This window comes from Uranotaenia lowii, chromosome 3 (genome assembly GCF_029784155.1).
Source record: "Uranotaenia lowii strain MFRU-FL chromosome 3, ASM2978415v1, whole genome shotgun sequence".
Taxonomy (NCBI): domain Eukaryota; kingdom Metazoa; phylum Arthropoda; class Insecta; order Diptera; family Culicidae; genus Uranotaenia; species Uranotaenia lowii.
The window spans coordinates 143,906,441-143,933,987 of record NC_073693.1 but is presented as its reverse complement, the minus strand read 5'-3'; the positions used below and the strand labels follow the sequence as shown (position 1 = coordinate 143,933,987).

Sequence of the window (27,547 nt, the reverse complement as noted above, 5' to 3'; positions counted from 1 at the left end):
TCAAAACAAAACTTGTGACCAGGGCATTTTTTACTGAAAACCGTGAAAATACCATTGTTCTCTATAAGTTAAAAGGTCAGAGTTTTTAGAAGTTAAAAATGTAAAAATTAAAATGCCATACAATAAAGCTATTTCAATTTTTAAATGTTGTTTACTGTCATATTTCTTGAAGCCGTTAATTTTTCAGCTTTGTTTAGTTCCTAAAACGTTTTGCAAAAATAAGCATAATTCTCACCTTGAGTGTATTGTGAAAATCTCAATCCAACTTCAATGTTCTATCTTGTTGCATTATTTCGTTGACACTTTTTCGCTTCTCAAACTGCTGATTGAAAGACTTCTTAATCTAAGAAAATTGAAAAAAAAAACATTCCAGTTTTTAAACAGTTTATTATACACACAACGAAAAAAATCTGTAAAATTACATCACATATGATGTAAATTAAAAGAAGCATCATATATGATGGAATTTTCAGTGCGAGTTGTATATTACATGTCTGTAATTTGAAAAACCTGTAATATTAAACTCGCATGGAAAATTCTTTCGCTTCTTTTCGATTACATCATATGTAATGTAATTTTCCAATTGTTCTTTTTTGTAGGGCTTTTCCGTTTCCAATAAGAAATCAAAAGAATTTTTTTTCCATTTTATTGTCATTTGTTTGCATTTTATAAAACATTCCACTCTGCACACTGAACTCTAGCACTTAACATCGTTGATAAATTTGGTCGAATAAAATGATCACGTGGTCCAAGATTTTTTCTTTCGCTTTCAGTTGGTCATACAGTTTTCAGCTCCCTTTAATACACGCCATTTTTACACCACAGACTATTTTGTTGCCTTGTTTACCAGCCTGGAGTGGTCATTTGCTTTCACAATAGAAATACACGTCATTTATTTTCTCGATGAAGATTTTCCTGAAAACAAAGAAAACACAGCATTAACATAAGAAATCTGTCTGAGAGATGGGACAACTCATTACCGAAGAAAATAAAAGAGCAGCAGCTAAATCCACATCCCTCCACTGGGTGGAATTCAACAGGATTGATGTTATATTCGAGATCGAGAACTCGGCTGCTTACGCTGTCCGAAATTTTACCAAACTTAGCCATGGTGATGATACTGCAGTAATAACCTGTTTAATGATAGAATATATGAAAACTGGACTAAATCAGCTCGATTCAATTTAGTTTTTTGAGCATCCAGGTAGCGGATGCGGAAGTGCCTCTGTCAATTATAAGGTGCTTACCTCAATCTCCTTGCTTTGATTTCGTTGGTTCGACGGGAATTTTTTGCAGGGGTTGTACGTTGCCGTTGTCGTCGGTGCCTTGCTCTCGGTCGACGATGATGGATTGATGAATGAATGAACACACAGCTATGACACAACAAATGGCTAGGTTGAGACTTTCTGAACAACCCACGACATTCCATTGGAGAAATTTTAGCACTCGCCTAATGCACTGAGTGTTCTGAAATAAAAATGGTTAAGGAATTAGATTTTTCCAAAAACTTTACACTTGGAAACTCATCAATAGAGAATTTCTGGAGGATTACGGAATCAACATCGAGCAGGTTGCAAACCATTTGGTACCTTGCCGTTATCCGGATCGTCCCGCCAGTAAGAAAGCTGGTTATTGTCACAGCCGGTAGTAATGCGCAATTCTATCATTCAATCAAACTCGATAAAATTGATTTCTCGATGTAAACAAAACACTTCATAAATCATCATAAAATTGACATTTTATCCGTCTGCTACCACTGAACTAAAATTTGAGCAACCATGATAAAATTGAGCAAATTGCACCATCCACCATGATTTAAAACGAGCGTTTGATACTTGGAAGAAATCGATTTGGTTTTTGCGATGACGACTTGAAGATTCCGTATATGAAAAAAAGGATAGAAATTGTTGTTTATACGTTACGTTTTATTTGAATATTCCATGTCATGTAGCATTAGGGAATTTAATTTTCAGTGTTGTTATGGATTCATATTTTTAGTGTGACCAATAAAAATCTGCAAAATTACATCACTTATGATGTAAATAAAAAGAAGCATCATATATGACGGAATTTTACATTCAGAAATCGTGTTCTGTGTAATGTAATATTAGTGTGATTCAATTTCAGTGCTGTTAATGGTTAAAATATTTTTGATTGTGTGATTTTACATTACAAAATCGCGTTCTATGCCTTGTAATATCACGGGTTTCCAATTTCAGTGCCTTTAAGGATTCAGATTTTTTTTCTGTGTAGGTATTGTTATTGGTATAGGAATTATTACTGTGTTGTCAATGTATGATTTATTTACATCAATTTGAATGAATGATAAAGAATTAACTCCCAATCGAGTTGATCTACTTTTACTGTATGTTTATTTTATCTACTTTTACTACGTGTGTTTTTCAATGTGGGTGAATTTGAATAAACAATTCTAGAGTTTGTTTTGATTAGGTCGTAAGAACCAATATAAACAAAATCGAGTTATTGGCTGCAAACGATTTATAAGCCTTTATTTTATGTTAGATAAAAACTTGGTTTCATTTGACCAATAAATTACTTTTAGAAAATGATTTTAATTTAAGACGTATAATGACTTTCTCATTTTCGAGTGCAATTTGGTATTTGCGACGTTTTGCGTTGCACTGGATTGCCGTGTAACAAAAGGACCCAAAATAATAGTTTGTTTTGTTGGTTCTTGCGACTTTATGCATTTTTGCAGAAAATGCCGTGCTAAGTGTTTGATAGTTCGGAAAATTAAACAGAAATCGCAAGTTAGAGTGATGTCAATAATCTCAGTTAAATGAATATGCAGGTAAGTTCAAGTACTGTTAGTTTTATGGCTGAATAAGTTTTCAGCTCTATACTTTTTTCTCCCACCAGTGGCAGCCAACAAAAACTTAAGTTTTAGATAAGTTGTCGCGGTTATCTCAATCCTTGAACCAGTCACAGGAGTCACAGGAAACAATGTCAAGTGGACAAGATAATCTCCTGAGCCCCTCAGCATCGATTCCAGGCTTCTGCATCGAGGGAGGAAGATCGCTCGACCATGAAAACAAGGTCCGCTCACAAAGTGTTAGGTGAATTGAGGATCCGAATATTCAGTAGAGCGCATATCACCTACTTGGACCTACACAACGTTCCAGGAAGTCAAAGGTAAGTCAGCTTTCTTTTATGCTTTATTTTGCGGTGCGCTTGAAATTGACGCATCAAGAATTTCTCGGAATCAAGTGTCGCAACTCTGCAGAATAGCCATATAATGAGAGAACATTAGTAGTTAAAGCTAATTAGCAAATATTGGCGAAGTTAAGACAAATATAATCAAGTTTCAAAAGAAATTTTAACAATTTGCAAAATGACGTTTCCGCCAAACGTAAAATGCGGAAGGTCCTAAGAGAATGTTTACAAGTACAACTGAATCTATGCTTGTACCGAATACAATAGCTGATTTCTAATCTATTAATATAATGTAAACCTAATTTCCAGATAATTTTGAGCGATATATTTAAAACAGGAATTAAAAATGTGTTACAAAACTTGAACAGCGATTTTCTCAAATCAAGTCAAGTGGCTCATACGACCTAATCAAAAAAAACTCTAGAATTGTTATGCAAATTCAAAACCAGTACTTTAATTTTAATGAGAGATTAGAGCCAAACAAAAAACGAAGACGGAACACAAGATTTTCAGTTCGTTCGTACTAAGGTTTATTTAGTAAAAACTTAACAATAAATTCAATGCTTACAATTATTTACTGTTTCTGCTTTGGCTGCTCTTCAGCAACAGCCTTCGCGGCTTCAGTTTTCTCACCCTCAGTTTCTGTCACCTCCTTTGGGGCACTAGTTTTTGATGCCGCATCCGACGAGCCGGCTTCATATTGATCATGATCGTTATCGTGATTGATGATGTGCTAAAAAGGGGGAAAGGTGGTTGGATTAATATTGTGAATTTTAAATTTGTTAGTGACAAAATTGACAGCATTGAAGAAATACTTACAGTTTTCCATTCCTCATCAACGCGAATGGCATCGCCGGCTGGGGAGAAGGTGGACCAACTGTATTTGGGTGGAGTCACTGGGGCAACTGATCGCAGTGCGTAGGGATTCATCATGCTCATGTACGAGTACAGCAGCTTAGGCAGGATGTAGTTCAGGAAGTATGGGTTAAGGATGTTCAATGGATATGGGAGATACTGAGTGGGTGGCATAGACATGAAGAATCCATGATTGGGAGCATAGTGTCCGGCTCCTGGTCCGAATTGAAGGGCAAGTGGTGATGGATAAGACGGCAGAGCTCCATGCGGTGGAAGACCAATTGGTGGTGATGGAATCCTCGGTGGATATTGCGGTGGATATTGGGGAGGTAATTGCGGCGGGTAATGCGGATGATGAGGACGATGAGGAGCTTGAGGTGGTCCTCGACTACCCGTTCTGGAGTAGTAAATATTGATAGGACGATACTGTCTTCCAGCCGCGAAAGGAGCTCCACCCTGATATCCGCTTCCAAGTCCGTACGGAGGCTGCATTTCCTGAGCTTCCTGCTGCTGTCTCATTTGCATACGCCTTTTATGGCCAGCATTAGCTGTAGTAACTGCCAGCACTAAGAACACTAACAAAATTCGTTTATCCATTTTGATACTTTTAACTATTCTAGAACGATTTTTTTATCCTAAGCTAATAGATCTTAACAGTTGAACCACCGAGAATGAACTGAATGCTTTCGGTAGTTCCGGTTTCAACTTTTATAATCAATATCTTCACCTGTCGATAAGAACTTTCCAACCGATCCAACAGCTAAACTTACAATGCTGATAATCAGTTGTATGCGCGAGCTTATCATGCGTCTCAATGCCTTCTTTCTTGAGCAAGTTCAGTTCACATCCGGTCGACCAGACACGAAAAAATCCGGCAGTGAAGGCTTTTTCCGATGCGTGGTCACCACTTGATGAAAACTTCCGAATGGTTCTAAATAGTTAGGCTGCAACACGTGTACCTGTTCTTTAAAAGGCTAAAGAAGCGTACATCGAACCGCGCGTGGAAAGGCGCACATGTTCAATTTCACGCGTTTTCACGCAGCAGGTACTGTTCAATTTTTTCATTACTTTCGCAAGTCCAATGTTGAATCGATTCGGAATCACCCCTGTGGCTGAGCAACTTAAGTTGTTAACCCATTGATTAGTATCGATTGAAGAACTTTTGAAATTGTAGGTGTCGATTTTTTTTTTCGATTACTATCGGCTATAAGCTTTGGAGAACTTACATGTTTACAACTTCTTCGAATGCTTTCGATAGAAAATTAATATAAACATCGAGTATCAAGTTCACTTTTTGAACAAGTAACCTTTCTTTGATAAGCCCTCCCTAGAAGTGAAGCGATAGACGATAGGAATAAAACATATACATAAATGATGATAAGGACAAAATAATTGTTAACAAGCGTTGTAGGAAAACCTAGGGGTCATATGAATTTGTTAAAATTTGAACCTGAAAAGAATCGATAGGAGGAAAACCTGTTTCAAGCGATAAAGTAAATACTGAACCAATGTTTCTTTTGAAGGAGTTTATTTTCAGCTAAATGAAAATTGAAATTCATGCAAAGGCTATAAGCTGCTGGTGGGTAACAGGCTTGTCTGAAAGAAGGTCTTTAGTAAGCTTTCAATCTATTGTCTTAACATTCCTGATGCTCGTTAAAACCTTCTCCATTTTCTCTACAATAAGTGTTTCAACTTTTAAGACAGATATAGTTTAAAAGCAAAGTAAAAACCAAGAATGGCTTCAGATTTGATTTGAAGTTTACACAAATAACCCAAGTAACCATAAGCACTAAAACATAACCCTTAAACAACACTATATTCCCATATATAACTCTGAAATAATGCTTGTTTTGCACTATATGCGTATATAGTGCAGATTTAATGCTAAAAAGGCGAAATAGCGGGCTGAATAAATGCTATCACAACATAGCCTTTAATTAGCATTACAAATGCTGAATTAAAGCATCATCAAAACGTCATTTTTCGCCAGCCGTATAAAAGCATTAACAAAGCATACTTAGAACACCTTTCAATTTTTTAATTGATTGATCGTGATTGATGTGAAACGGAAATTCAAAAATTAAATCATTATCTACAACATCAATCAACCTGCTGAATAAAGGGTTTTTTGAAATGAGAAGTGATAATAATTGAATTATGTATTACATTTGATGAGTCTCGAACCGAGGATCCCGCAGCAGCCTTTATCTTTCCTTGCGCCTTTACCATTTCGACCACTCTTGATGCTGATGAGGTGGGTGAAAAACCCCGTACTTCAAGTACTGTTCGGGTCACACCACTTTTTTATTGCTTCTATGCATTAATAATGCTGATTTAAAACTAAAATGCATTATGAATGTTGGTATAATGCTAACTTGCATTAGAAATGTTGATTTAATGCTGATTAAGGGTTAAGGTTTAATGTTTATGGTTACTATAGGGTAGTGCTACAGTCTTAATGCTTGGTAACTTTATATAGTAGCTCTATATGTGCATATAGTGCTATCATTAGTGCTAATTTTTATTGCTTCTATGCATTTATAATGCTGATTTAAAACTAAAAAGCATTATGAATGTTGATATAATGCTGAATTGCATTAGAAATTGATTTAATGCTGATTAAGGGTTATGGCTTAATGCTTATGGTTACTTGGGAAGTTCATTTTATTCATTCACTGCTCTTTTCATTCCCGACTTAACGTATTTTAATGACAATATTTTATTGCTCAATTTCTGTTGTAGATTCTTTGAATCAATAATTCAGACCTTAAATGAAATACTAGATTAAAATTGGATTAAATTTTATGTTCAAAATCAGTTATTTGTTCCAGCATTCAAAAACATGATCTAAGGTTAACCTTAGAAATTCAACAGTTGAACTGCATTTTTAGAGCTTATGTTTTTAAATTGATTTAAAAGAAATATAATAATATTTCAGAAAAGTTATAAATAAAATTTACATTTTGTTCAACCTAATGCAACTAAGGAAAGTTACAAATCTAATACATCTGTAAGTTTTTTTTGTCTAAGTCAAAATTACTTACGATCTACAAAAAGTTTAAAGTTCAATTTAAATTTAAATTTAAAGTTCCATTTGTAAATTACCGCGTTAGCCGCAATATTAACAAAAAATATTGTTTTATTTTTTTTAAATACTTTATTGTTTGAAAAACAGTTTATTTTTATATTTGGATGGCCTCATGATAAGGAGTACACAGTGGTCCAGAACGGGAATTTAGCAAGACAAAATTAATAACATAGAAATTTTAAGATTAAGACAAAATGTGTCTTCAGCGAAGATGCTCATCAAATAAAGCGCCTTAATTATACAGTATCAGATATCAAAACGTGCCTTTTTCCCATGATTTTGACAAACAAACTTTTTAAATTGAAAAGATGGAGTAAAATTGTCTTCTCCAAAGTTGCAACCAATACATTTTAAAGCATGTTTTTCCAAGACATCAAATTTATATGACGACTAGCTGACCCGTTGTGCTTTGCTACACCTTCCGGAAATAAATGTAATTTGTGAAAATTTATTGAAATTAGATTTAAGAGAGCATTTTTTTAAATCAAACCTCATCATACTTCAGAACCAACAACTTTGAAATGAGAGCTGCAACTGCAGTTCTGAATTGCAACTCAAAGATGGTATATATTATTTACTGGAACTTGATCTCTAAACTCGTTTTTCAAGATCTGAAATTTGTACTCTGTACCCAAAAAAAAACCTTTTTAAATATGGTCCCTTCTTTGAAAAGCTCTTTATCTTAAATTTACATGGGAGCTGTCCCATCTTATTCAATTTTGTCCCCCACTGCTTGAAGAAGGTAGGCAAATTTAACCGACACGATCCCAAACAGCACTTATCATGGTAATGAAAAAAATATTTAATTAGTTATGTATCAAATGCAGTGCAAATTTCTTTTTTTGAATAAATTTACTACGGTAAACATATAAATATTTAAAAAAATATCAGTTGCATCACTAAATAAGTTCTCAGCTTTTTTTTTAATTATCTCTTTGAGAGTCAAATATTCAAAAATGTAGGCAAAAACAAATTTCTAAGTTTACATTTGTCCCGTATATTGGGGCAAGTGTCAATGCAAAGCTTATTTACAGATGCGTCAGAGTAATGGCTTTACAATCGAATGCTGTTCAAAGGAAATGACCTTCATTTACAAAGACATTTAAGAATTTTCAATATCCGCTGCAGTTTCAACAGTCGGAATACTCCTCCTGGTCTTTCCAACATATTGAATCATTTTGAAGATGAATTTCTTAAAAGTTCGACGTTTGCCCTTGCCCCTTGTAAGTTGACAGAAGGGAATATTGTTTTTAACACTTTAAGGGTAAACTTAAAATTTCTCTTAAGAATTTTGAGTCCAGTTGAATATCAGTTCTAAAGTCTCGCTTTTCAAAAACGAAGTGGATCAAAAGTCTCTTTTATGCAGCCATGTAACACAAAAACACTTTTCATGTTAAGTACGTACTTGAATTGGTATGTAAGCAAAAAGAACGATGGTTTTTTCAGAATTATTTAAAATAAAAAGCTCCCATTTTCATTTCTAAATTCGTTTCAGTTGTGTATCCTTATTGTTAAATTTTCCAGCAATCAATGAACAGTGTGCTTTGGTTACTATTCTCTTGCGACGACGTTTGCTCGCCCATGGAGACGAAAAACAAACCCCTCAAAGAAAATATGGTTGGTTGAGAAATACGCGCCAAAATATTCCTACTGATCAGTATGCTATGCCTGGGTAACTTTCCTTTTGCGACGTTGGCTGGCGACGCCTCGACCATAGAGACGAAAAACAAACTGCCCAAAGGAAAAAAAATCTCAAGAAAATAGATGTCATGACTTTATTTTGTTTCGAAAAACTACAAATTTTGTATGGAAGCCTCTCCTTCCTTAAGTCGGATGGAGTTTTGACTATTACAGAAACCATCCCCGGCCTCAAAAACCCTCAGATGCCAGTTTTGACGATGATCGGTTCAGTAGTTTCCGAGTCTATAGGGAACAGACAGACAGACAAACATTCATTTTTATATATATAGATTAGGAGGCACGTTATAAATTTTTCAAGGTTGAATTTTTAGAGCGTGTCTATAAAACAGTTTTTCAGCTCTAACGCTACTGAATGAATTTGTACGTAGGCGATCTCAAGCAACAAAAGTCCCAACTCGTGCTCCTAAGTTCGAATTTCGCTGATTAAAGGTTCCAAGAGAATTGGTACCGATTTTTTTTTCGAATGAGAGCACAAAAGTTACAAAAGGTTCCTCAAATAGCCTTTTTGTGAAACGGCGATCGCATTACTCAGTATTAAAGTTACAAAAAGAGCCTCAAATAGTCTTCTACGGATTTGAAGTTCCAAAAAGTTCCTCGAACAGCCTTTTTTGTGACATGTCAATCGCATCCATTCAGTATAAAAGTTTAAAATTTGGGCTCAAATAGCCTTCTAAAGACTTGAAGTTAAAAAAAAGTTCCTTAAAAAGACTTTTTTGTGAGATGTCAATCGCATCCATCCAGTATCAAAGTTACAAATTCGGTCTCAAATAGCCTTCTATGGACTTGAAGTTTCAAAAAGTTCCTTATATAGCCTTTTTCGTGACATGACCGCCATTTCATGAATATGAAATGTGACTGAATATCACAAAAGGTGAATGAATATCAATAAATCATCTATTATAGCTTGAAAATTATTGATACATTTATTTATATTGAAATTTAAACTTAGAACTACTTTAAACTAGCTCGCGAAGGATTGTTTTTGAAAGCAGTAATTTTTTTTCACTTTAAAAAATTTCGTCCAACTGTATTTATTTACCCTGAATTTATCACACATTGAAAGTCAGTTGAAGCAATTCATGAATTAAATATCAAGATAAACTCAAGAATTTGTATAATTTTATGCCTAACAGTTAAAAACATGGAATTCCAATTTTTTTAAAACGATATCATTTTAACGGATGTTTGATTCATTTGCCGTTTCGTTATGTTTCTGAGTAATAATTAACACGCGTCTTCGCTGCTGGCCGCTGTCTGCCTTTGCGAATATTCTAGGAAAGCTCATTACCACTTCGATTTTAAGCTGTCAGTAAGGCAACATCCATGCGTGGCGTCGTGGCAACGTGTTTGGCTATCATCTAGAAGGGTCGAAATTTAAATCTGGTATCAGGACTTACTTTTTTCATTAGGTTGTTTGATTACTTGAGTAAGCGAATCAAACAAATGTGTAGCAAAACTGGCTTGCGTGCCGGCGTGTATCGAAGAAAGTCAAAAACAAAGCAATTAAGTCAGATGAATTGAGGAGATGGGAGGAATAAATATGGATGCTGAGAAACCGAGGTAAGAGAGGAAAGGAGAGATTTTTTTTTGTGTTTGCTGAAGGCCGTTAAATTCTGTAATGGAGCTTCAAAGTTTCAATAAGAACTTAAAAATTCTGCAAAAATAATGGATTAATTTTGAACTAAAACGAAGCTTTTCAGACCACAGGGTTTGAGAAATTCAAAAATGACCCCAAATTGACTCAGTCTAATTGGCATCGCACTTCTATTTACTATTGTATAGCTGCTGGCAATTGAAATCTAAATTGGCTACAGAATTTGAATGTCGAATATATCGTTCGGATTATTTCTGCTTAATGGTAAATTTTCGCCAGAATTTTGTAGAATTTTACTTATTTTAAGAATTTAGGCACTTGGAGCCAAAAGGGTATAAGTGCAATAAAGCTAGTTTCGAGAAAGAACGCTTTTAAGTTGTTATGTTTATTTCGCCAAATATATTTTTCTAGACTTTATTTTTCTATCGAACATATATGTATATGTAAACAAAATTCTAAAAATCTTAACGCTTCGTTTCATGATTTTTCATTCATCCTTAAAAAAATATTTCAAAGAGTTGGAAATGATGTGAACATCAAGAAAAAAAAAAGAAAATGAAATACGATTTTTCAATTTTTCCAAACATTCATTTTTGCGAATTTGTTACTTTATGAAACAAAGGGTTAATAAATCACTGAATTAAAATATGAAAAATCGTTTGACATTATTATTTCGATACCGATTATTTTTGTTCTTATACTTTAGGCTCTGAAGACTTGAATCATTTTAATTTTGTGTTTTAAGCGTATTTATTTAGACAGTTGAAACCAAGGTTTTTTGGCACATGCCTTTTATCAAATTTTTATTATAGGGTCAATTTCTACAATGATCATAAATCATAAGGTAGTTCTACATGCATTGGATCTCTTCTTTCTACTAAATTAAATTAATGTTAAATTATGAGAATTCTTTTGATTGAAAAAAATTAAAACAAAGCTCTGATTTCAACTCAGATTCTTAATTAAATTTCGAACCTCAGTGGTGTAAATTGAGTTTCATGAACAACATTCTATGATTTTGTCAATCAGGGTTAAGAAAAAAACAGAGTTGAACTGAAACGAGATACAAATTCAATGACATCCGTTTGGACTAAACTCTATTCATAATACAATCAGTTGATACAATTAGGTGAATTTTACAATCAATGCCTAAGTATAGATTTACGTTGGAAAAAAAGTAAAAACTCATTGCGTTTCCTAAATCTCAAACTTCCCAGGTGAAGGTTAAAATTGAGAAAAACCTAAACACCAAACGAGAAAACGAATGATTCTTGGATTATTATCCAGAAAATCCATATGTAATATCATTTTGATTTTATTAATATTACTTGTTCTGTCGAACAGCAAAATCCTCGTTTTTGGCTCTTATATTTATGCATTTGAACCGACTGCTCTACAAATTTGATTTTCTTTTGAAGACTGTTGTGAAAAATTATTTAAGATCAGAAGGGAAGGGAGGTTCGGCTTATAAGTGTACATTAAATTTAAAAAATCTATTCCCCGTCAGTAATTTATTTAATGAACTACTTAATAAAAAATCTATTTTTTTTTCTTTTTCAGGTGAGTACAACGTGTCAAGTAAGTGTTATATTTCATCAAGTAGGTAAACCTTCAACAAAATCAACATCAAACTTAAAATTTCTTTTTGTTTTTCTTTATTTAAAATTTGAAAATTTCAATGACATCTCTGAATCATTAAGCGTTTTGTTTACAAGCGGCTTAGCTCAAGATGCAGAAATTTATACACATCTGACAAAGTTTAAACAAACCATAGAAACTTGAATATATCAGAAATCAGAAAACGGCAAGCACCATAAATCATTAAGTTATCCGCTTTCATGTCTTTTCAAAAACTGCTAGATGCATGTGGATGTAGATGCAATATCAAACAAAAATAACGCTTACTTATAACGTATTTGTTTTCACCACCCGAAAGTGTTGCACCTTCCATGCTGAAAACGAGCATGAATCGAGTTTCGCACCCACCTTTGTTGGTGTACGTGAAATCGGCAGTGTCAACAGAAAACATCAAGCTGTCAAAAATCCATTACAGCTGGTATTTGTTTTCGTTTGACTTCGAAAATTTAAATGAAATTTACTTTAGTTGATCATTATCTTTTAAATAATATGAAAATGTTAGCATGAATTTATATACTATGTTGAATTGTGAAGATTTCAGATTTATTTTGCTCGGTAGATTCGCCTCTGGCTCTGATGATAACTGCAATACCAGCTGATTCTGGGTGGTCTATGTTTGCTGCTGCTAGACTTCAGTTACCCCAGCTTGTAGGTCCCGGTATTTTGAACGTTTATTCTTCGCAAATACCTCGAGTACCTATTTCCGTTTTCAGATGACAAAAGAAACATTCTTGGAAGTCAAATTGGCGAACTCAGATCGCGGAAATCGGGGGAGAAAATTTTGCTAACAGACCGAAACGAAATTCAAGCTCCCAATGCGGGTGTAGTCTCGAACTACCGTTTTTAAAGGGCAATGGGTGGGAATCCGGGACTTGGCGCAACCGAGCATCGTCCCCCTAAGGCACAGCTCGAAGCAGAGTAGCTTCGATGCAGCTGAACGCTTCTTGCTGTGGAGACCAACTTATAGGACCCTCCCGAACAAGAAAACTTTTCGATTTGGACGATTCCACCAGATCTTTGGGTTGGCCTTTTTGCACTCGGATTTGCTGCTCTTTATCGGCATCGCCTGGAACTGATTGCAGCAAGCCTTCTGGGCACATTTCTTCTTGGAAGCGTTGTTTGCTTTGGAACGTGCCATCCAGGTGAAATTCTCCGCCTCTGTTGGAAACGGCACTTGTATTGAATCCGGAACAAGTTTCCGTTCTTCGGGATAATAAAGAGAAAAAAAACAGCTCGAACGCAATTTATACGGTATAGAAATAAACCAACCAGCTGATATTTGTTTACATCGGGAAGCATGTGCTGTCAAAATTCATGATAGTATTGGTGAGAGCGCAAGCAACACCGAATATTTTCAGAGTGTTCCACCGTCCACTTTATGGTGCACTAAGTTTTTAACCAGACAGAAAATTATCAGAAAATGGAAATTTCAAATTCATGTTTCTTAGCCAATCTTATTTTTTTCGAAAGTAATTGAGGTAAAGTTTTTTATAATAATAACAATAATCTCATCATTTTGAAATTCTGTTGAGCAATCAATGTTTATGAAAAATCATTCAGGGTTGATGCTTGAGCATTTCTGCCTACAAATAACCCATTTAAAATTTTAACCAATAAGGCTTTTTTGGCAGCTCATTGACATTTTATGTGCAGAAATTACACAAACAAGTTTGTGTATTTTTCGATCTTAAAATTTTTTAGTATTGTTGTGAGCGTAGAATAAGTTATCAGTCCGTATTATTTTGATTTATTGAAAAAAGTGAATAATTCAAGTTTAGTTACACAACACAACTGAACTTTTATTAAACACAACTGAACATTTCGACACTGATAACAGAATCGTAAAGTGCTACTTTTCAGCACTGAACTAAGTGTCAAAAAGTACATTTCATGACCAACTTGACCATAAATTTCAATCTATGGCATGATTGTCCACACGTTGCTCCTCAATCATCCGATTCCGATTAAGGAGATTTTCTCTATATAATTCAAACTGAACTTAACTTTTAATTTGAAAGTTTTACCTATTCAATAGGCCTAAAACAGAAAATTTGTTTAATTCCAGTCATTAGGAATCCACAATTTTGTCAGCTATTTAGAAAATCCAAAAAATTTTGGAAAAATCAAGCATAAGTTTACTTTTTTATGGAAGCAGCAATAAAGCGTAGATCCACCAGTTGGTGCTGGAAGATTGAGACATTCTGCGATGATGGAAAACTTCATTATTTGTGAGTAGTAAGAGTATTTTTGGGTCGTTGTTGTTTACATTGCTTCGCTATTTTTACAGGATTCGGAATTGGAGCCGCTAGGATGCCCAGCAACCGTGGCTTATCAATTTCCATTTGATCGGTGGTGTTTTAACAAAATTAGTTAAGTCCTTATGAGCTGTGAAAGTGGTAAACGACAGTTACCATGGTAGTTAAATAAATGTGCATTGTGTTATTATTATTTATTATTATTATTATTTATTACAAATCAACGGAACACATATTGGTCCAAATGATGACTTAAAATTAATATAAAAAGAGTACTAAGTCTAATTACAGGGTTCTCAATACACTTAAAACTTTAGTACGGAAAACATCTCTCGAAACGTCGAAATCGAAGTGCTCAGAAAAACGGTTGAATTTCAGAATGATGAGATGATAGCGCTATTAGCTTCATAATTGTTCGAACGAATGGGAACATACAATCGAAGATCTTGATTTCTAAGTCCACGGGGTCGCACACTTAGAGGAATGGCTTCTAGGAGCGTGGGGCAGTCAATTCGCGATGTCAAGAGATCGGCGACGAAGGAAGCTCGTGTTGCGTTTCTGCGGGCTTGAAGAGTGTCTATGTCTATGAGACGGCATCGATGTTCATAGCTTGGCAAGTGAAACGGGTCTTGCCAAGGCAGGTGTCTAAGGGCGAATCGCAGTAAGCGCCGCTGTATAGCCTCGATCCGTTCGGCCCATTCTGGTAGTAGGGACACCAAACAGCTGATGCATACTCAAGGATAGAGCGAACAATACTGCAATACAAACTTTTCAGGCAATACACATCCTTGAAGTCCTTGGACACTCGAAATAAGAATCCAAGACTTCTCGAGGCTTTGTCGACAACGTAGTTTGTGTGTGTCCTAAATTCCAGCTTCCGGTCTAGAATTACACCCAGATCATTGATGTGTTCTACGCGTGCGATTGGCTCATCTCCGAGGAAGTACTCAGCGGAAAAAGGCTGCCGCTTTCTTGAAAAGCTGATGACTGCACATTTACTGCGATTCAAAGGCAGGCAGTTTATATCACACCAGTGTGCGAAGAGGTTAAATTGATTTTGTAGGAAATCAATATCGTTCTGGCCGTTGATGTTGAAAATTGCTTTAGGTCATCAGCATAGCATAGCTTTGGACCGCCGAGGAGTGAGAGCGCATCGTTGAAGTAGATTAAGAAGATAATCGGCCCTAAATGGCTTCCCTGAGGCACACCAGAAGAAGCAGATAATTGTCTGGGAAAGAGTCCTCCGTGCGAACTGTTAATTTACGTCCTGATAGGTAGCTCCGGAACCAGTTAAGAAGAGTTCCACAGAAACCCAGGCGTTCCAGCTTTCCAATGGCAATATCGTGGTTGATCGTGTTTTGAAATTCATTCGACATAATAAAACTCCTTACGGAATTAAAATATTTTTTTAATTTGAGATGCGAAATAAAACACCCGCTACGTTCATATCAATATGAAATCTACGTGGACTACATTAAGCAGAACGAATTTCTTTTCCACGTACGCTTCAAGTGGAGTTCATCCACAACACACATGGAAATTACGTGAATTCTATTTGTTGCGCGAACTCTGTTTGCTGAAATTCACGTAGATTCCACATGATTTTCATAGTGGCAAAAATTTATGTACATTTTCACGTAACGATAATGTGAATAGTTTTTTGAGTGTACTAATAATACTGCTAGGCATCTGGTCCGTCAAGTTACATCGGAAAGTACAACATTGTTCTGATTATCGGTCCAAGAAATTCACTTTTCAGAGACCTAGACCCAATTCCAATTATTTGATTTAGTGATTTTAGAATTTCCAAGGCAGTACGCGGTACCAAGTACTTATTTCCTGACCAAAATCATACAGAACACCCTAATTAATCCCGAATTGTCAAAAACGGTTCTTAATTCCGTTGAACAGCCAGATAGTGCTGCCATCTACGAATTAAAATTGAAAAATTGTGTTTGATTGATAAAAACGTTAATATTGAAATTGCCATACTATGAAATTGCTCTAACTTTTTAACCGTTGGGTAGAATTCAAGGAAAATTTGGACGGATTTAGTTCAGAGTGCATTGTTTACAGCCTGGAAGTTCGAAAGTGAAAGTGATCAAAACTCGCGGAAATGGAGTCGAAAGAACAACTCGTGCGTGATAAAATCTTGCGCATTCATCACGAGAACAAGGATCTCTCGCATCGCTCCATCGCTAAAACGTTGGGAATCGCGAATTCCACGGTGTCGCGAGTGATTAAGCGGTTCGAGGAACGATTGACCACCGATCGGAAGCCCAGAAGTGAAGGCAAAATTATTCCGTACAACACCAAAAATCACAACCGCGTAGTAGGGGCCTTCAACGGAAACCCGAACGCCTCCGATCGGGATGGGGCTAAGAAGCTTTTTTTTTAAGTCAGCCAAAACCCGTGCCAGGAAATTGTACCTCAACATGCTGACGAAAGTGGAATGCTGCATCATGGACGATGAAACATATGTGAAAGCCGACATCAAACAGATCCCCAGCAACCTGTTTTTCACGACCAAGAATAAGTTTAGCTTTCCGGAGCATGTCCGTACTCAGAAAATGTCCAAATTTGCGAATGAATTCCTGGTTTTAAAAAAAACATACACCGTCTTAGCCGATTAAGGCTTTACAGACTGAATAAGTGACGTGGACAACTTAAGATTAAACATTTAACATCCAGTACCGAGATGGGAATCGAACCCATGCCATCAGTGGACCTAGCGATTACCGTCGTACCACGCTAACCACTCGACCACCGAGACGTACTTTGGCAAGCCATCTGCACGTGCGGGAAGCGGAGTGCACCTTTCGTGGCCCAGGACACGATGAACATGAAAGAGTACCTCCAGAAGCGGCTGCTTCCTATCCTGAAGGTCCACAACGTCCCGACAATCTTCTGGCCGGGTTTGGCCTCATGCCACAACTCCAAGGACGTGCTGAAGTGGTATGCGGAAAATAAGGTCAGATTCGTGCCGAAAATGTTCAACCCTCCCAACACTCCGGAGCTCCGCCCCATCGAGAAGTACTGGGCGATTATGAAGCAGCACCTTCTTAAACGACCTAAGGTAGTAAAGACAGTCGAGGAACTGAAGAAAGTATGGTGCAAAAACCGGTTGATTCACAGGTTGTGCAGAAGCTTATAGCCGGGGTTAAGGCCAAGGTGCGGGCATTTGCTTATGGACTGTAAATAAAATACGAATAAAATGGTAAAATGAAGTTTGATAGTTATTTTTCACTCTCTGAAAATTTGATGGCAATCGAATGGAAACTCGAATTTTGTGAATCAAATTTATGTGTGGCAATTTCACCTTTTATGCTTCATCATGAAACGTCATGTTCATGAAGAAATTAATCAGTTTGATGAAATTTTTTAGCTCAAGTGTCAAATTCTTTTGTGCAAGAGGAAATTCTATTAAAAACCCCTTCAAAAACCTTTGGAATACTAGAAAACGCCTAAAACTGCAGTTATCGGTTCTAATAGGTCGTAGAAGCATAAGAGATGAATGAACTATTAAGTTCAAAGTATCTCTAATCAAACAATCAATCATCGTAGAAGCGTTTCTATTCACTTTAACATAGTAAATTTTTAAAGACAATCTTGATTTTTGTTGAAAAACGTAAGTGGTACTAGGGTGATTTGCCAATCGTTGCACAGCTAAGCACACGATTTTGGTTTTTATGCTGTATTTTATTCATTTAAACCAAATTCACTCGATTTTTTTTATCGATTGCACTCATACAGGATTGGTCAACATGATCCAAAAGTTCAAGTGTTTGAAAAAAGTGACAAACAAATTAAAAAAATCATTTAAAACAGCTTGTCTGTGCCCAATAGTTACACAGGCAAATTTTATTTCGTGCATAATGTTGAACGATTTTTTCCAATAGTTGCACATGCCAATAGTTGAAATCCTATTAAATGAACTAAAGGGTATTTAATGCTTAATTTTTAAGTGCCTATTTACAGGTGAAAAGATTAAAGAACGTGATCTGTTTTGCCCCACTTTACCCCTATGAAGAAGATATGATTTATTAAGCAATTGCTTCAAGACTCACTTGGTAATCGATCTGTTTTTACATAATAAATATCAATTTAAAACTTGAAAATGGACACAACCACGCCCAAAGTTTCAGATCGTTTGATTGATTTATGCTCATGATATATAATTTTGTATAAGAATTTATCTTTCCAAAAAGTTAATTGATTTAAATATCTTTTTCATGAAAGTGGGTTTATTTGTAATCAATGTAACCTCTGTAGCATTTCATCAACCTTCAGAAATCAATCACATCACATAGAAATGTTTCCCAAGAGTTTTCCGGCTGAAAAACTGTTTTGGATCAAATTGAGTTTCACAAAGCTATGACTATTTATTTTTCTGGATGATAAGGCCAAATAAGGCAACTCGACGGCAGATTAAAAATTCCGAGAAAATTGCATATCAAATAAGTAACATTTCGGGTCTTCCAACCTTCGACTTTGATTTTTTTTGGGATTAAGGGTCGTAGTTTTCCTACTGTACAATATTTTGACAATATTTTTAACAAAATCAAGGGAATCGCTGTCGGCATTGAATACAATTCTTTAAGATTTGTCGTCCCGAAATTTGAGAAACACATTTTTTTCAGAAATTTTTTTTTATTCTTTGCAAAAAATGTTGAGTAAATGCTCGGGATGATGGATTTCAAAATGAATCTAATAAAAGTAGTCTCTCAAGTCTCTCAAAACCTAAGCAGTTTATGTGACTTTGACACTTTTCAGACATGGCAAGTTGCCCGACTTTCATACATACATATGTTTTTTCAACGAGATTAATAATTTCAAAACTTTAATTTCTAGATTTGACGGTAGAAAAAATGAATTTATGGAAATATGAAGTGTCTTTGAGTTATTGAATTAATTATTGAAAATCAACATATGAAAATATGAGAATTCTGAGTGGAAAAAAATTAATTAGAGCACAGAAATTATTAAAATTACCTGTTAAACGTAAATATCCACTTATTCAGAAAAAAATATGTCATATCAATAGACAATCCAAGTTTTTTAAGTTGCATGTAGTCAATTAACGTGTTCAATTCTGTATAACAATTTGTATGGAAGAAGATTTTTTTGCATATCCAAGCAATTCAAATAATTTTGAAATGAAGTTGGTCTTTAATTATTGATTTTGCCTATTCCTAAGCTTCATTTTTTCCCAACATGAGAAGAATCAAAGTATTTCATGAAAAAAGTTATGACCATTTCAAAATAGAAAAAATAGGAATCCATTGTAAAATTGCAGAATTTGCTTTCTGGAGCTCTCAATAATTTCATGACATGTATTTCCGAAAGTTTTGAATCAAAGCACTTGGCATACTACGGTTTACAAGCTTTCAAATTAGCTGTCAAAACTCTAATTAAAAAAAAAAATTAATAAATAAATAATAAATTACTTAATCCAAAACAATTAAACTTATGCTTGATTTGTCCGTTGAACGTTTGAAAAAAAAATGTAGAAGATAGTTTTGACGACATTCATATTTTAACAAAAAAAAAAACATGGTGGTGCAGTCATGTTGAAATTCCATCGAAAACCGAAAACAAAATGTTCTATTTCTGGGTATCCTCTGCACAATTAAATGTTGATTTTTTTAGTGGAATGTTAGAGTAACGATGTTAACACAGAAAAGACGACATATTTTAGAGAAATCATCCTAGTGTTACTTGATGGCGACTCGGTATTATGTTGTTATGCATGCGAGATATTTATAGACTATAAAATCTTAAATAAATGAAGGAGAAGAAGTTTTTTTTCTGCTGGTATCATAAAAGACAAGAATTTTGAAAATTGTGGAAGGATTGTTGTAAATCCTTATGTGAAGAGTGTTTCGGCGATTTTGGAGAACTCATATGTAATTTTCTAATATTTGCGTTACTATACAACTATGCTAAACTATAATTGTTCCAATTTGTTCGATATAAATGTCATCAATACCGTTTTCTTTTTTAGAATTTCTCGTGACCTGGATTAGTTTTCATTCCCCCTTTTAAAAAAATTTCAGAGATAAAAACTTCATACTTCCATTTATTTCGAGATCATTAACAACAATGACTTTTTTTTAACAATTATTCACAACTTATCACACATTTGGTCAGTCTCGATAGTTTCAACCCGTTAAATCTTGTTAAACGTACTGCTTGAAATTGCTGTAGCTATGAGCACCTCCATAGCCGAATCCAGCACCATAACCTTGTCCAGCATACCATCCTCCGGAGGACTTCACGATGGGATGTCCGATCTTCTTGACCTTAGCCTGGAATCCATGTTTGTCGTCGGCCCGGTACGAAACGACCCGCTTGGTTCCATCGGCTTCATTCAAGCTGTACTCTCCATTGACCACATCACCAAGTCGGTGTTCCCATTGGCTCTTGACATCTCCGGTTTTGGGGTCATGAACTCCATACTCGAACTTATAGTTTGGGTAATGGGGGAAATCCTTCGCCCCATCGGAAATTTTCTGATATGAGTATGCTTTACCATAAATCGGTTTCGAAACTATTATTGGCTTACTGGAAATGATTGGCTTACTGGAAATAATAGGCTTCACAGTTTTGATTGGTTTCTTGTAAATTCTCGCCGATATCAATGGTGCACCGAAAATTTCCTTGTTAAACCACAAATACGGATATCCAGAATAAGTAGGGAGAGGACCATTCAGAAGTTCAAAGGAGTAAGCAGCTCCCACCAGCACAAATCCAACGATTAGCAGCTTCATCGTGTAGTTCTTTTCGACTTGTTGACTTGTCTTCCGATTCTAACAACTGACTGACTTCTTCCGCTTGTCTCAACCGTTTTATACAGAAAAACTAACTACGACCGGAATGAATTTCGTCAATCTGCCCACACGCCTTCCGCCCAGAGCGATGGACCAATCAATATCTTCAATGGCGCGGTCTTACGGAACCACAAGAAAACATCTAGAATTGTTCGCATAAGTTATCAATCGCACTCAAAATCATTTAACGCTTGTGCGTAGCGACGAATTAGTCAATGGTCTTCGAGGTTCGATCGATAGTTATTATCTTAGCACTTGTACTTTGCTCGTTTATTAATTTCGCGTTAAACGGCTACGAACCTCGTGTGTGGTGCTGGTTTATCGATTATTTTTCCTTCGGTGGGTGAGGTTAAAAAGTACTTGATTCGGAATAAATAACTAGTAACGAGGGATAACGGCTAAATCATCGTTTGGAAAAAAATGTTCAATTATCAATTGCAATGCGGATTTGTTAAGTGAAACATTATATTCACCGATAAGGCCGTAAAATAAATTAAACAGATGGGTTAATTGAGAATTGTAAATTTTGTCATTTGTTTTCTTTACTTTTTTCAACTAAAGATAAAATTGTGATTGTGATTGTTAATATATAATTGTGATTATATATTAACAAAGTTTTTAAAAGAATGTGTTTTTGATAAAACTTTAATAAGTTGACAAGAGTCCTTTCAGTGTTATCGAATCATAATTAATGTGATGTTTTAACAAGTTTATTTATTCGGCTTTTTAATTCATATCATTAGTTTCTCATTTTGAAATTGAAAGAAATTCCTTTTTTTATGACAAATTTTTATTTTAAAAACAGTTTTCTTTAGATTTTCTTTCACTAAGGATCGAGAAAATTAAAAAAAAACACTTTATCTTTCATCACCAAAAATATAAATAGTTTCTTTTGATTTAGAATGCAAATGCAAGCCTATCATAACAGTTATGTTTTTCTGAGAAATAGGACAGCTGGCAAATTTGACTTAATTTTTTTTCTACAGATGAAATTTCAGATTCCATTTCTTTATCGTGATTCTTAAAAAATAATTTTAAAAAAAAACTCATAACCTTCTTCATTATTTTTTATAGAGGTCAAATAATTATAAGAACAATTATTTATATAATTTTTAAGAGTATCTAATTTAAAAACGAATAAGATAAACATAGAATAAGAATCGAAAAACGTTTTCAATCATTAAATTTCAAAGATTTTGTTGACAAAAATGACAAAAATGACAAAAATGACAAAAATGACAAAAATGACAAAAATGACAAAAATGACAAAAATGACAAAAATGACAAAAATGACAAAAATGACAAAAATGACAAAAATGACAAAAATGACAAAAATGACAAAAATGACAAAAATGACAAAAATGACAAAAATGACAAAAATGACAAAAATGACAAAAATGACAAAAATGACAAAAATGACAAAAATGACAAAAATGACAAAAATGACAAAAATGACAAAAATGACAAAAATGACAAAAATGACAAAAATGACAAAAATGACAAAAATGACAAAAATGACAAAAATGACAAAAATGACAAAAATGACAAAAATGACAAAAATGACAAAAATGACAAAAATGACAAAAATGACAAAAATGACAAAAATGACAAAAATGACAAAAATGACAAAAATGACAAAAATGACAAAAATGACAAAAATGACAAAAATGACAAAAATGACAAAAATGACAAAAATGACAAAAATGACAAAAATGACAAAAATGACAAAAATGACAAAAATGACAAAAATGACAAAAATGACAAAAATGACAAAAATGACAAAAATGACAAAAATGACAAAAATGACAAAAATGACAAAAATGACAAAAATGACAAAAATGACAAAAATGACAAAAATGACAAAAATGACAAAAATGACAAAAATGACAAAAATGACAAAAATGACAAAAATGACAAAAATGACTAAAATGACTAAAATGACAAAAATGACAAAAATGACAAAAATGACAAAAATGACAAAAATGACAAAAATGACAAAAATGACAAAAATGAAAAAAATGACAAAAATGACAAAAATGACAAAAATGACAAAAATGACAAAAATGACAAAAATGACCAAAATGACAGAAATGACAAAAATGACAAAAATGACAAAAATAACAAAAATGACAAAAATGACAAAAATGACAGAAATGACAAAAATGACAAAAATGACAAAAATGAAAAAATTGACAAAAATTACAAAAATTACAAAAATTACAAAAATGACAAAAATGACAAAAATGACAAAAATTATAAAAATTACAAAAATTACAAAAATTATAAAAATTCAAGAAATAACAAAAATTACAAAAATTACAAAAATTACAATAACTACAAAAATTACAAAAATTACAAAAATTACAAAAATTACAAAAATGACAAAAATGACAAAAATTAAAAAAATTACAAAAATTACAAAAATGATAAAATTTACAAAATTTACAAAATTTACAAAAATTACAAAAATTACAAAAATTACAACTGTGAAACATATCATCGCAATGTGCCCACAATTGGAAGAGGAACGGATCAATCACGGAGTGCCGAGTAATCTTCGAGAGGCATTAGCAGACGATAAAGAAAGAGCAACAAAAGTGATAGAATATTTAAAATCAATCCAATTGTACGATAAAATTTAACATTACTTTGTAACTTTGGAACGTCACGGACCCGAATGCAAAAAAAGGTCCTAAATAAATAAAAAAAAAAAAAAAAAATTACAAAAATTACAAAAATTACAAAAACTACAAAAACTACAAAAATTACAAAAATTACAAAAATTACAAAAATAACAAAAATAACAAAAATTACAAAAATTACAAAAATTACAAAAATTACAAAAATTACAAAAATTACAAAAATTACAAAAATTACAAAAATTACAAAAATTACAAAAATTACAAAAATTACAAAAATTTCAAAAATTACAAAAATTACAAAAATTACAAAAATTACAAAAATAACAAAAATTACAAAAATTACAAAAATTACAAAAATTACAAAAATTACAAAAATTACAAAAATTACAAAAATTACAAAAATTACATAATCTACAAAAATCACAAAAATTACAAAATTTACAAAATTTACAAAATTTACAAAAATTACATAAATTACGAAAATTTCAAAAATGACAAAAATTACTAAAATTTAAAAAAAAATACAATAATTATAAAAATAACAAAAATGACAAAAATGACCAAAATGACAAAAATTTTAAAAAATATCAAAAATGACAAAAATTACAATCTTTATAAGAGTTACAAAAATTACAATCATTACAAGAGTTACAAAAATTACAAAAATTACAAAAATTACTTAAATTACTAAAATTACAAAAATTACAAAAATTACAAAAATTACAAAAATTACAAAAATTACAAAAATTACAAAAATTACAAAAATTACAAAGATTACAAAAATTACAAAAATTACTAACATTACAAAAATTGCAAAAATTACAAAAATTACTAAAATTACAAAAATTACAAAAATTACAAAAATTACAAAAATTACAAAAATTACAAAAATTACAAAAATTACAAAAATTACAAAAATTACAAAAATTACAAAAATTACAAAAATTACAAAAATTACAAAAATTACAAAAATTACAAAAATTACAAAAATTACAAAAATTACAAAAATTACAAAAATTACAAAAATTACAAAAATTACAAAAATTACAAAAATTACAAAAATTACAAAAATTACAAAAATTACAAAAATTACAAAAATTACAAAAATTACAAAAATTACAAAAATTACAAAAATTACAAAAATTACAAAAATTACAAAAATTACAAAAATTACAAAAATTACAAAAATTACAAAAATTACAAAAATTACAAAAATTACAAAAATTACAAAAATTACAAAAATTACAAAAATTACAAAAATGACAAAAATTACAAAAATTACAAAAATTACAAAAATTACAAAAATTACAAAAATTACAAAAATTACAAAAATTACAAAAATTACAAAAATTACAAAAATTACAAAAATTACATAATCTACAAAAATCACAAAAATTACAAAATTTACAAAATTTACAAAATTTACAAAAATTACATAAATTACGAAAATTTCAAAAATGACAAAAATTACTAAAATTTAAAAAAAATACAATAATTATAAAAATAACAAAAATGACAAAAATGACCAAAATGACAAAAATTTTAAAAAATATCAAAAATGACAAAAATTACAATCTTTATAAGAGTTACAAAAATTACAATCATTACAAGAGTTACAAAAATTACAAAAATTACAAAAATTACTTAAATTACTAAAATTACAAAAATTACAAAAATTACAAAAATTACAAAAATTACAAAAATTACAAAAATTACAAAAATTACAAAAATTACAAAAATTACAAAAATTACAAAAATTACTAACATTACAAAAATTGCAAAAATTACAAAAATTACTAAAATTACAAAAATTACAAAAATTACAAAAATTACAAAAATTACAAAAATTACTAAAATTACTAAAATTACAAAAATTACTAAAATTACTAAAATTACTAAAATTACTAAAATTACTAAAATTACTAAAATTACAAAAATTACAAAAATTACTAAAATTACTAAAATTACAAAAATTTAAAAATTACAAAAATTACAAAAATTACAAAAATTACAAAAATAACAAAAATTACAAAAATTACAAAAATTACAAAAATTACAAAAATTACAAAAATTACAAAAATTACAATAATGACAAAAATTACAAAAATTACAAAAATTACTTAAATAACAAAAATTACAAAAATATAAAAAACTTACAAAAATTACAAAAATTTTAAATTTACAAAAATAACAAAAATTTCAAAAATTACAAAAATGACAAAAATTGCAAAAATCACAAAAATCACAAGAATTACAAAAATTACTGAAATTGCAAAAATTACAAAAATTACAAAAATTACAAAAATTACAAAAATTACAAAAATTTAAAAAAAAAATACAAAAATTACAAAAATTTCAAAAATGACAAAAATGACAAAAATTTAAAAAATATCAAAAATGACAAAAATGACAAAAATTACAATCATTACAAGAGTTACAAAAATTACAAAAATTACTTACATTACAAAAATTACTAACATTCCAAAAATCACTAAAATAACAAAAATTAGAAAAATAACAAAAATTACAAAAATGACAAAAGTGACAAAAACAAGAAGTATTTTTAAAACTTTTTCGTGTTGAAAATATTATCGGTTATATTAAGTTTTATTTATTTTTATTTATTTTTGACATTTTTCATTGCTATTTTTGTTATTTAACAAAATCGAATATAAAATTATCTACCAGGGTTTTTCGAACCACACTCTGATGCAATCTTGAACTAATAAATCTTTGCTTTTCTAGCTTATGGTAGTTTTAGTTTAGTCAGTTAGTGTTAGTGATTTTGAATGAATTTGATTGATTGCTATTAAAGAAGGAAACACTACTTGAAGGTCGAACAGAAAGGTTCAATCACTCCAAAGTGAATTATCAAAGCGATTTGTTTTTTGCTGTTGCATTCCTCCAATATGTGACCCACTAGCCGATCGGCTTGTTTTCGTGTTTAATCGTTTGAGTTCCATGTTTTTTTCTGCATGTTAAAATTATTGCTCGCTCACTCGGTTCCATTGAATGTTTTATCACGCGATACACGTCCTTTTTGATTTGCGGATACCGGAACATCGGAACAACATCCGCCAAAATGTATTTATGTTTGGTCTGCGAAAATTCTAGCAAGAACGACTTTGGTAGACTTCCGATCGGAATAGAAAGAGAAAAAAAATCAGTTATGATTGTTGTTTTTTTTTCGTTTAAAATCGTCTGTCAAGGATTGCAAAGTGAAATTTTTAGCATTCTTGATATAAAAGCTAATCAGTTGATGATTACGATAACAGTTAACGAAGTTAAGTTCTACGTTTCACATCATAGAACTATCAAGAAAAATGTTCAAGTATTCAGTATTTGCCATCGGTCTACTGGGACTCGCTTCAGCTAACGTGATTCCATTCACGTGGTACGGAGGATCCCAGCAAGGAGGGGCCATTGGGGGAGGATTCGGTGGCAGTGAAGTAAGTGGAGAGAGTCGGGATAATATTTCAAAAGATTCCCTCTATTGATTGTTTTTCCTTTAACCACCACAGAGCAGCGGACTTGAGTACAACTCCTACCCGAAGTACAAATTCGAGTACGGAGTAAAGGACTACAAGACTGGAGATCATAAGAGCCAGTGGGAGGAGCGAAACGGAGATGTTGTCAAGGGAGAATACACTCTGGATGAGGCCGATGGAACCAAGCGAATTGTTTCTTACAAAGCCGACGAGCACGGATTTGATGCCAAGGTCAAGAACATCGGCCACAGCAAACTGGAGAGTGGATTTGGAAGTGGATTC

At 32.5% G+C, this 27,547-nt stretch overlaps 3 protein-coding genes and 1 long non-coding RNA gene across 12 annotated transcripts in view; 1 reads left to right on the top strand and 3 right to left on the bottom strand.

The window, feature by feature from the left end:
• The window catches only part of LOC129751837 (protein alan shepard), an 873,165-nt gene that overhangs the window by 141,834 nt on the left and 703,784 nt on the right, over nucleotides 1–27,547 (top strand). The window lies entirely within an intron of this gene.
• On the bottom strand, nucleotides 658–1,860 carry LOC129751853 (uncharacterized). The gene is made up of 4 exons (XR_008738808.1): nucleotides 1,590–1,860; nucleotides 1,248–1,467; nucleotides 981–1,133; nucleotides 658–915 (listed from the first exon to the last, which is right to left on the bottom strand). It is a non-coding gene; the product is annotated as an uncharacterized LOC129751853 (long non-coding RNA).
• On the bottom strand, nucleotides 3,743–4,791 carry LOC129751844 (uncharacterized). Its single transcript, XM_055747595.1, has 2 exons — nucleotides 3,994–4,791; nucleotides 3,743–3,907 (listed from the first exon to the last, which is right to left on the bottom strand). Exons 1-2 carry the CDS (start codon nucleotides 4,624–4,626, stop codon nucleotides 3,749–3,751), a joined length of 792 nt encoding a protein of 263 aa, XP_055603570.1. The 5' UTR covers nucleotides 4,627–4,791; the 3' UTR covers nucleotides 3,743–3,748.
• On the bottom strand, nucleotides 20,385–21,111 carry LOC129751847 (cuticle protein 19-like). The gene has a single exon (XM_055747598.1). The coding sequence runs from the start codon at nucleotides 21,073–21,075 to the stop codon at nucleotides 20,485–20,487; it is 591 nt and encodes a 196-aa protein (XP_055603573.1). The 5' UTR covers nucleotides 21,076–21,111; the 3' UTR covers nucleotides 20,385–20,484.

Coding starts and splice junctions, on each gene's coding strand:
- LOC129751847 (XM_055747598.1), bottom strand. CDS start 21,075: ATGAAGCTGCTAATCGTTGGATTTGTGCTGGTGGGAGCTGCTTACTCC.
- LOC129751844 (XM_055747595.1), bottom strand. CDS start 4,626: ATGGATAAACGAATTTTGTTAGTGTTCTTAGTGCTGGCAGTTACTACA. Junction 3,908..3,993: donor TTGATGAGGAATGGAAAACT/GTAAGTATTTCT, acceptor CCCCCTTTTTAG/CACATCATCAATCACGATAA.